The sequence below is a fragment of the Ciconia boyciana genome, chromosome 23 (genome assembly GCF_034638445.1).
Source record: "Ciconia boyciana chromosome 23, ASM3463844v1, whole genome shotgun sequence".
Taxonomy (NCBI): Eukaryota; Metazoa; Chordata; class Aves; order Ciconiiformes; family Ciconiidae; genus Ciconia; species Ciconia boyciana.
Window position 1 is genome coordinate 7,647,152 of NC_132956.1, and position 10,947 is coordinate 7,658,098.

Here is a 10,947-nt window from a genome sequence, read left to right on the forward strand (position 1 = left end):
GCCCCAGGCATGCCAGCCCAGCCCTGAAACCGGGCTGGGTTTGAGCCTGCCGTGGCAGCACCCTGCTACAAACCCCCGGCAGTGCTGTCCATCCCAGCTCCTATGTGATATATATCCCCTGGGCAATAACTCTGCCCTCCATATCACACCTGAGCAATAACCCTCCCCTCATATAATTCTGCTTCCAGAAGTGCAGGTATACAATACCCCCAGCCCTTACAGCATGTCCCCCAGCAGCATTCGTCTTCCTGCACCTAGCACAGCCCCTAAAGCTCCATCCACGAGACCGCTCCCGGGACTGCAACCTGCAGCTGTGCAAGCCCACACCCTTCACTTCCCCCGTGCAGTGTGGAGATCCCCTCCCATACAATGCCCTTGGTCCCCGAGGTGTACTAAGTTCCCAGCTCAGTGGATGTCTGTCCCCAGAGCACAGCCTCTCCTGTGACGGTGGCTCCCCTGCTCTGCCATCCCTGTGCACTAACCTCGGCTGCTCCCAGGTTGGCTCAGGGGTATGCAGATAGGGTGCCCCATCAGGAGGATGCTTCTCCAGGCGTATTTATGCCAGCTGATTGTTAATCTGGCCCACTGCTGGAAAAGCACCTGAAGCAGTTGGGCAGCCCAAACTGCCTGACACTTTTACTCTCTAACAACTTCCATGGCAGAGTCTGGGTCCTCTGGAGCCTGGTTCTGTCCATCCCAAATCCTGCACACCTCCTCCAGGTACAGCCAGTCCTGAAACCTGGGAGATATTAGACTGGGTGGCATGAAGCAAACCCGGGGCTGGTCAGGGACTGGCAAGAGCAGTGCCAGGTGAAATCCAGCAGGGAGAGGATTTCTGGTCACAGCTGCAGAAGTCCAGCTGCAATCGCCTCCCACAGGCTTCCAAGGCTTTTTTTCCCCTGGATGTTTTTAGGAGGACCAGACCCAACAATTTACACACCCTTCTTTCTTTCTGCAAGCTTGTTCCCAGAGTCTGAAGGACTGATTCCCACCTCAGCCAGGTACCCGAGGGAGAAACACATGAAAGAAATGCCCCACCAAAAAAATTTTCCCCTGAGGAAAGAAGACATTGGATATTTTGAGCCAACCTTCCTTTTGGGTCGTGCTGCCCTGGCCCCAGACCTGGGCTCTCTCCTCCTGCCCTCTCTGTGGAGTTGTGGCCAGTCTCCATCCTTGTACACTGGGACCTCCCTTGCACATCGCAATGGGAAGGCAGCTGGGACCCCACACCTCCCGTCACTCTGTGGGGTTCAGTCCTGCTCCCCGATCGTGATGAACCAGAGGCAGGAGGGTAAGCAAGGGTGAAATCCAGGAGGGACTGCAAGGAGCTTGAAGAAAAGGCAGTGGGAGTGGGAGGGAGAGTGGGGGGTCCCAGGGAGATGGTCTGTGCCCCTGTCCCCACCACATTCCCATCTACCCTGATCCGCTGCAAGGACGGCCACAGTCCAGCTCGGCTGGAAAATCTGGTCATGCCATTGTGCTCAAGGGCAGTTCATGGTCTGGCATATGGGATATTGGACACCTTCTTGCTGGCCCAGCCGAAACCTCTCCCCTGACCCCATTTCTCTGCTCCCATTTGCCACATTTCAGCCACAGCAGCCTGCTTTGGGTCCACAGGTCCCAGGCAAGCGCTGGCCAGGGCAAACTGCCATCCTCTTCCCTAACTGGGACCAGGCATCAGCAATGGACCCTGTGTCCCTTTGGGGGGTCTTGGGGGAGAGAAAACCCACTTTAATGCTCAAACTTGAAGGGCAACCAAGATATTTCCATGGGAACTGTGTTCCAGAAACATGTTCAACCTGGGACCACCTAGTGGGAAAGGTCTCCCAGCAGACCCCAGTGTAAATGTGTGAGGGGAGGTTGTTTTGGAGGAAAATCCTCTTTTTCTCCATTTTCTGCCATGGCTTGCCACAGCCATAAAATCCAGGCACAACCAAGGAGATTTAAAAAAACAAATAAATTATCTCTTTTTCGTGCCAGTGTGCTGGGAGGCTCTGCTGGGTTGGCTCAATATGGGCTTGAAGGTCACTGTAGGGGTTACCCTGAGTGTGTGTTGGTGAGTGCACATGTGAGTGTGTGTGTGTCTGGCCTTGCTCGCCCTCCTCTAGTCCTCCCTGGCTCTTCGCCCCACAGACCCACGCAGACTTCATGGGAGGCTGCAGGATCTGGTCCCCCAGCCCATGCCCGCACACCCCTGCCTCTTTCTCCTCCTCTGGCACAGGGTACCCATACAGCTGAGGGGGTCTACGGACCCCCCGCCTGTGCCCCAAGCCTCCCAGCTGGCGTGCCCCCCACTTGGTGATGGCAGTGGGGTGGCAGTGGTGGGCAATGGGGACACCGGGGGCATGGGAGGCGAGGCAGACAGGTTCCCTGCTGCTGCTGAAGCTGGTTAAACATTGTCCCAGGCCAGTTAGGTAACACAAACCGCAGCGGGAAAGAAATGAAACTGCCTGAGCAAACAAGGCGCGCTTGGCAGGGCAACAGGCTGCGTGACAAAGTGCTCCCTTCTCCCTGCCAACCTGCCAGGGTTATCTATTGATGGAGAATAAACACCTCACCCACAACCCCAAACTCAGAGGGACAGCAGCCAGGAGCACAGATGGCTCCTGCGAGACCTGGCCTGGGGCTGGGCTTGCCCTGCTCGCCGTGTCCCCTCCCTGGACACCCTGATTGCCACCTAGCACCATCCTGGCCCCCTCCCACGCAAGCCACTTGTGTGGGCAGCCCAAGCATCTCGGCATTGTCCCTCCTGCCACCCGAGGTCAGGGATGGGCCTGGAGCACCCTCCGCTCGCTGGAGCCAGCAGACGCCAGCCGGGAAAACCTGTTCCCTGGGGAGGGTTACGCAAGGAACGTGACGGAGGTCTGGCTGCAGCCCAGACCACGGACTGGCTCCTGGTTCACGCCCAGGGAAGGGGACCTCTTCTTGCACCACAGGGCAACCCTGATGGCCTCATCTCAGCATGTGGATCTGGGAGCAGCACAACTTCAGCCCAGAACACTAGAAGGCGAGGGATGGCAGTCTTCCATATGATTTTGTCATCCCTGGGATTTTGCCGTACTGCAGACCCCCTCTTATGTCTTGCTGAATCGCAAGGGTGGGCATGGCATGGCATGGCAGCGGGAGACCAGACATCCCAGCTGGACCAGCAAGGCAACTCCTCATGTAAACAGCAGCTGAACCCACCCAAAAGAGGTTGGATCTGGCCCATGGGCACCTCCTGCCCCTGGCAAGGAGGGTGGGTCATGCCCTTGATGCCACTGCAGTATCTTGAGGAGGTCCTTCAGCTGCCACTGAGCCCACAGCCTGGGGGCTGCCAACAGAGAAGTAGGGCACCAAGGGCCATCGCCAGTGGGAGTTTGGAAGTGAAACGGGAGACTTGCAGCAGGGTCTGTGGTCCCCCCAGCCCCTGGACCCATCTCTTGTTATCCGCATCCTGGTGAAGCAGGGGCCTGGGCTTCCGAGGCAGCACAGTGGCTCGGCAGTGGGGATGCTCTAGGCCACCAGACTCACTCTCAAGCTGAGGCCAGGCAGACTGGGAGCAGTTCCAGCTGCTGCAGCTAGGACAGCCCAGGGGAGACAGCACAGATGGTCCCTGTGAGACCTTGCTTTGAAGGACTTATTTCTCGCTCTTTTGCATCAGATCACACTCTTGCAAGTGCGAGATGCGTGATTTTTAACTGTACCATGTCTCTGGCAGTAATGAAGGGCAGTCAGGGAACAATGGCTGGGTCCTCCTGCCAAAAACGGATCTCAGGCTTTGCAAGGTACCCTTACTACCTAGGGGCAACCCAAAAACTCCCCTCACCATCCCCCACCCCCACTGGTGAACTGGCTCCCCTCCTTAGTCACTCCAGGCACTGGCTGAAACCATTCAGAAGGATGTGGCATTGCTTTTGCCTGGGCATCCCAGACCTGGTCAAGCTCCAAGCTCAGAGGAGGGGTCCCAGGGCCTTTCCCCTTGAGGGTGAAGAGGAGCTGAGCAGTGCTATCCTCTGCATGCCCACATTCAGCAGGGTCCTGTACACCAGCAAGAGGTTAGGGTGGCAAGAAGACCCTTTGGTGCCCAGCAGTATTCAGAAAGACTCACCGTGAAATGCAGGCAATGTACGCCAACCAGGAGCAATGCTTGGACCACTGTTTGTCAAGCTCGTGGTAGAAACATATCTGAGAGCCTGCTTGGCCTCCAACCCCATGAATTCCTTCTTGCTGCCCCATAGACATACCCTGTGGGTTGGAGAGATCCTCCCAGCACCCCTGGGGCACCCTCCCTGGCTCCTCATGGCTGGGCTAGCTGGGCAAGGCTGGTGTTGCCATTGAGCAAGAAGGGGCAGATGATGTGTTTGGGCTGTCCACACTGCCAGGCCTTAGCAGTCTCCCCTCCTGAAGATGTGGTCCCTGAGAGGCTCCCAAGGAGCCAGGTCCCAGGTCCCAGGAGAGGCTCCCAAACAGCCAGACTGGAAGATGAGCAAGCCTTAAACATATTGCAGTGCCTATGCTTCTTCTTGAGGTCCCTTCATGTCTCAGAAGAGAACACTGGCCAGAGAGGGGCTGGAGGTCCTCCCACAGCCCATGACACCCAGCCAGGCTGGGGACCTTAATGTGGAGGGAGCTGAGAGAGACCCCCCCACCAGACCACCTAGGAATTTGCTTCCCAGCAGCCTCTGACTGGCAAACTCTGGCTTGGAGCTGGTGCTCCGGGAAAGCCCTCTTGCAAAGGCGAGTGCCAGGGCTGAATTTCTGGACAGTCCTCAGAAGGGCCAAGGTTTGGGAGTGGGTGTAACATGCCCCTGCATAGCTGGCTTTGAGACAAAGCCTCCAGACCTCTCTCCCACCAGCCTCGGGACAAGCAGCCCACCTCACCCTAAGGAAGACACTGTGACACTGTGCCAGGATGACCAGGCAAGTCCAGGCCACAGCAGGCAGGAGGGATGGCAGCAGATGGGGTTGATGAAATGGGACATCCCAGGTTCCACCACGTCTTTAAGAAAAACAAGCAAAATGACAAGGAGGTACAAAAAACCCAACCAAACAACAATTTATTCCTCTTATGTTCCCATTTGAAAAGGAGGAAACCACATGCACCTGCTGGGTGCCTGGCTGGGCTGGCATCCCCCTGCTGTGGCTGACACAGAGCCAGTCTGTGCCCCCGTGACATCGCTTCAGTCCAGCTGAGCATCACCACCTGCCACAAGACACACGTGTGCCCTACAATGCACACTCTCACATGGGAACATCTTACTCATGAAAAAATATATCTGTACATTCATTCTGTGCTTTTTTTTGGTCTTACATAAATTAGAAGCTACTTTTGGGGAAGAGGCCTGTTTCTAGATACAGGCAGCTGGGCTGGAAATGCAGAGTGGCCCTGCTGTCTGAAGTCTCCCCCCTGAGGGCTCTCCATGGCCAGGTGAAGCTCCACAATGTTCCCATCTTCTCGCAGCAGGTGCCACACTGAGAAGCTGCTGCACAGGGTGGCTCACCCATCCCACGCGGTGCAAACAGGATGGTGGGCACCTTCAGCATGGCACGAGCAGTGATGAGGGAGGAACCCATAGCTGGGACAAAGTCTGTCCAATCATGTGAGATGGTGGTGCTGCCCCTCTGCCCGGGCAGGAGGTGGGTGACAGCAGGAGACCTTCTGGGGTTTCACTGTGGTGCGAGCTGCCACTTGAACTTCTCTTCCCCTTTGTGTTTGTCCAGGCTTTGAAACAGCCAAAGTCACTGTGACTACAGTCGAGGTATGAATCCAGCGAGGGAAATAACGGTTTACAGTAACCTACTGGAGCCAAAATATTAGCTTTAAACACCTCAGTGCCGGCAGTCACCAGCACGCACAAGCGTGCCCATGCAAGGGTCGGAGTTTCACACGCTGCACTGGGCAGCAGCTTCCAGATACAGCTGCAGGCAAAGTTTCCTGCCAAGGAGCCCAGCTCGGGGCTGGGCCCAAGGGGCTTGTCAGACCCCGGCTCGTGCAGGACTCCTACAGCTCCTTGTTCTTATTGAGCACCTCCTCCTCCTTCCAGCCGCTGGAGTTCTTCCCAAACTTGTACACCAGCCGTCGCCCATCAACTCTCTCCAGGATCTCTCGTTTGTAGTAATATCTGGAGGAGATGGAGGTGGAATCAGGGCTCCAGATGCAGCCCTGCATGCTGGGGAGCTGCTGTGGGGGATCAAGGCTAAGCCTTGGTGGGTCTGACCCAGGCCTGTGGGGCAGGTCCCCTCCACGGACAGGGGAGGGCACTCACCGCATGGCTCTGCTCAGCTTCTCGTAGGTCATGCTGCTGTTTTTCTTCTTCTGGCCCCAGAGCTGAGCCACTGCCTCTGAGCGGAGGAACTTGAAGACGCCCTCCTGCCGATCCTCCCACTTCATCAGCCCCTCGTTCAGCTCAGGGTGGATCAGGATGTCCCGGATGAACTCCCACAGGTGGGTTCCTCTTGGGGCTGGAAGAGGAGAGCAAGTTGTAGAGCAGGGAAGACCCTGCGGGTCCCTGTACTCCCTAACCCCCCCTGCCAAGGGGCATGGCCAGTGCACATGGCCCTTTCTCCCATCTCCACCCCATGGAGCCAAGCTGGGGGAGACAGTGCAAGCTCCCAGGATGGAGGTCCACATACAGTGCTTGCTCTTCCGGCTCTCCAGGCAGTCTCTGCTCTCCTTGCTGAGTTTTCGGGGCCGTCCCCGTTTCCGCTTGCCATGTTTGCCATCCCCTTTCTTGCTCCCTGCAAAGCCATCTGTGCACACAGACAAGGGGACATGTTACGCTGTGCAGAGCCTGCTGGGTTGCAGCTCCTCCCTCCCTGGGCAGAGATGTCCCCCTCAGGAGCAGAAGCACAGGGGAGAACTGGTTGGGGGTGGGGGGACAGATCAGGAGCTGCACCCTCTTTTCAGGTCCAGGTACCAGGGAACCCTCCTCCTGAGAGCAAGGTCTCCCCATTCTCTCCAGACTCATCCCACCCTCATCCGTGCCACCATGGCACGTTCGTTCCCCAAACCTTGCTGCTTCCTTGCATCCCCGGTATTCCCAGCATCATCGCCAGCTGGGATCAATACTGAACACAGCTTTCAGTGCCCAGGATCTCTAGCTGCAGCCTTCACCCAGCTGCCACCACCTACCCCTTCCCACCAAGCTCACTGCTGCCCTGGCTATCCCAGCTCTGCCCCAGAGCCTGCACCATCACCATGCTCAATGGAGAGAAACAGACCCAGGGCACACAGAAAACCAGCCCCTCCCTCCTTCCCAGTATGAGGATGGATGTTCAGGTGTTGTCCCTAAATCATTGCCAGATGGGACGTGCTCTGCAGCTGCTGGAAGTGCCCGGGAGCAAGCCCTCCTCTCCCAGCTCCTGGCAGGAAGCAAAACACTCACCGTCAGGGAAGAGCTTTGCTTCTGCGGGGTCAAGGTCGAGGTCACTTCCACCGGAGTCCTGGGAGTTGGGGCTGTGGGACATCACAGGCCCTGAGAGGCAAAGAGACAGGGCTCAGACCGCCAGCTGCTGGCATCTGGAGATGCTTCCCCCAGCTTCCCGCCCCCAGCCCCCCTGCCCCGGGCCCCTGCAGGCAGCCTGGTGCAAGACCCAAACCCACTCTTGGTGGTGGGGCAGTTCCCCACTGATCTCCCAGATCAGTGCAAGCGAAGGGAGCTTTTTGCTGGGCAAAACACTGACCTGAGACATCAGAGCTGCCTGGGGACATGGCACCAGGCAAGCAGGTGAAGTCTGTGGATAGGAAAGGGTTTGTGGGCTTCATGTCCTCCAGGGAGTCCTTGGCACAGGGATTTCCCAGCTCTGGAAGGGGCAGAGAAGGGAAGAAGAGGTTAGCCCTGCCTGCATCAGCACCTGTCCCTGGGGAACAGGCTTGACCGGGGCCCCCTCTCTTACCCAGGTGGCTGGAGTCCAGGAAGGTCTCCTGGGAAGTGGCATCCTCTTTTTCCAGCAAGTCAATGATCCAGTTCAGCTCGTCAGAGGCTGCAGGGGTGGGGGGACTGGGATTAGCGGTGCCTATTCGGTATGGAGGGGAATGGTGCATACTGTGAGCTAAGCCCAGCCCTGCCTGGACTCTGGTCTGTACCCCCACGTCCCCCTGCGCAGCCACCCCAGTGCAACCTCCCCCAGGCAGCCCTCCGCAGTGCCTGGGAAGCAGGCGGGCCTGGGCTGGTTGGGGGGTCTCAGCCTCATGCTTCGAGCTGCCAGGCCTGGGGACAAAGGGGACATTGGGACACTCACTGATCTCGTGCAGGCGGTCATAGAGCTCGTCCCCCAGGGGCCCAAAGATGAGGCGCATCTGGTCCCTGGTGCAGTGGCAGAGCGTGTGCCCATCCATGTTGCAGCAGGAAAAGTCGATAGAGCTGGCATCGTACTTGTTCTTCTCCACGTGGTAGCTGATCCACTCCAGCACCTGCACCTTGGTCCAGAAGTACGGGAGCTCACTGAACCACTCCGGCTTGTCTGCAAGGGACGGAGAGCGGGGCTCAGGGGCAGGGCGGCTGTGCCAGCACCGTGTGCCATGCGTGAGCTGCTGGATGTAGTTGGGCACCAGGTCCAGTCCTGTGGCAATCACATGAGGCACAGCGGGCCCCGTGCTTGGAGGGCTGTGGCACTAACAGGCGCTTAGCGCCTGCTCCTGGGTCACCTCGCTCTCCCCTGCTCTTGTCCTGGGAGACGGCAACGACCAGACGCTCCCCCCACCATTGGTTTCGGTGCCATTTGTCCTATCTGTGCTGGGATCCACCCTGCTCTGCTGGTGTGTTCCTTGTGCCTCCCCCAGGGCCATCCATGACAGTCCCACTGGTGGCGTGGGACCCTCGTCAGAAGGACTGTACTTCCAAACTGCTTTCCTGGTGAGCCCTGGCAGCCCATCCCCTGGGATGTGCTGGGGGAGGAGGGCAATGATTCCCTCCTCCCCTGTATGCATCTGATGTGCTCCAAGCAGCCACACCTTGTGCCACCCAGGGTCTCCTACAGCAACCTTTTAGCCAACACACCCTTGGGGAAACTGAGGCATAGTGGAAGCTGTTGACCTGGCCCAGTGGGACAAGGACCTTGCAACACTCTTCCAAGCCAGATGCACTGCCTCGCTGCTGCCTTGAGTGCTGGCTCCCCTGTGCAGCCACCACTGCTCCCCCAGTCCTACCTGTGCTCTGCGCCGGGGGCTGGCTGGTGGGGAGGCTCAGCCCCAGGGTGCTGTCGTCCCCAAGGTGTCCCAGCATGTCCAAGGTTGGCTGCACCTCGTCTGGCTGGTACATGGCGCTGATGTAGTTAGAGAAGATGTTGCTGATCTCACAAGATCCCGCCATCAAGCTCTGTGCCAAGAAACGACAGTGAGCCCTGGCCCCATGGAGGTGAGGGGACCCAAGCCCGCAGCACCTGCAGCACCCCCAGGACCGGGCAGGGTGAAGCCAGGCTCTCCCGCCCTCCACCCATCGTCACCTCTCAGGTCACTTCTGCAGAAATACCCGCCCAGCACCCGCCAGCTGGGGCTGGGGCCTGACTCACCACCGCCCCGGGGGCCGGGAGTGAGGGAGGCTGAGCCGGAGCAAACCGGGGACATGGCGTCACCATGCTTGCAGAAGAGCCCCATCCCCAGCAGCCTGGCCTCACCAGCCCCGCTGGCAGCCAGAGCAAAGAGACAGCACGCAGGTGGCTCAGAGAATGGTGTTGCACAGCCCCTCCATGGGGATGGGCGTTGCAGGGCACTCGGCCGTTGAGCGTTCCCCTAGCCCCGCAGCACAGCAGTGCTTGGGCTGGCACAGCCTCCTGCCCGGCTGCCCACTGCAGGGACTCTGGTGGTGGCATCTCCAGTCCTCTCAACCAGTTGCAAGAAGCACATCCCATAACTCTGCAGCCAGGAGGGGACCAAGCCCCTGCCCGGCCCTCGTGGAAGAGCCAAGTCTTGCTGTTCACTTGACAAAACCTGGGGGCTGGAGGGTGGCCCCCCAAAAGGGCTGGCAGCTGCGGTGGGAGAACAGGCGTGCAGGAAGAAAAGACCAAGCGCATCCCCCGGCGAGAGCGAAGATGCACAGGGAGGGGAGCAAAGCAGCCGTCCCGGGCTGGGGGACATCAACGAGCCCCGGATGAAAAAGCTTTGGTACCTTCTGCGATGGCAATCCCCGGGAGCGGCAGCTAATCCAGAGAGCAGCAAGGGGAGACGGAGCGTGCCCTGCCCGGCCGCTAGCCACTGCTCATGGGCCCAAGGAGGCTGGTGCCGATGGGCAAGCCCTGCCCGCGTCTCCTCTTTTATAGCACGGGCGGCGTAACACGATCTGGCAGCCCGAGGGGAATTCCAGCCCAAAACGTTCATGCTCCCAGATCCAGGTGATTTGCATAATATGAACCACCGGGTCCCAGCCCAGCGCTGCCTTGCCGGGAAATCTGGGTTGGCCAGTTTAATCATTGTCAGAGCCCTTGCCCTGCCGGTGCCCAGAGTTTCACCCACACCGGCTTCACAGGGTGTTTTCTTTGCTGCCGTTTGCTCTGCTTGTGTTTGTTTGCTCGCAGCAGCAGGTTCACTCGCCTCATGCTGCCAAGCAAACACACCCAGCAGGGCCGGAGCGGGCCCCGGGGGCTGTGCATCCCTCCCTGGGGCTCTGCCCATGGCAAAGGGGCCGGGAACATTGCTCTGGGTGCCCACTCGGGAGGGCAGCCCAGCCCTTGTACTGAGTGGGTGCTTGCATGGGTGCATTGGCCATGTTTGGAGCACAGGCTCGGTCGCTCCCTGGTCTGGTGCAGGCACAGCGACCCAGTGACCAAGCTGGGCGGATGCTGGGAGCAGGAATTAGGTGGGGACTGGTGGTCTGCGTGGGGATGGAGCAGAGACCAGACAGGTGATATTGCTGCTCTTTCTGTTAGGATGGGTCGATTTTTGCCAGGGGGGAGGTCTCGGACAGGCTGCGGAGCTCTGATGGCCCATTCCCTGCCATTTCACAAGTGCCTGGCACAGGCGCACACGTA

At 58.8% G+C, this 10,947-nt stretch overlaps 1 protein-coding gene across 1 annotated transcript; it reads right to left on the minus strand.

Annotated features, from left to right (window-relative positions):
* Positions 1 to 5,964: 5,964 nt before the first annotated feature.
* Positions 5,965 to 10,149, minus strand: ELF3 (E74 like ETS transcription factor 3). Its single transcript, XM_072844745.1, has 9 exons — positions 10,089 to 10,149; positions 9,131 to 9,299; positions 8,224 to 8,445; positions 7,879 to 7,965; positions 7,666 to 7,785; positions 7,368 to 7,457; positions 6,616 to 6,732; positions 6,249 to 6,444; positions 5,965 to 6,104 (listed from the first exon to the last, which is right to left on the minus strand). The coding sequence occupies exons 2-9, from the start codon at positions 9,291 to 9,293 to the stop codon at positions 5,984 to 5,986; spliced, it is 1,116 nt and encodes a 371-aa protein (XP_072700846.1). The 5' UTR covers positions 9,294 to 9,299; positions 10,089 to 10,149; the 3' UTR covers positions 5,965 to 5,983.
* Between the last annotated feature and the right edge of the window lie 798 nt (positions 10,150 to 10,947).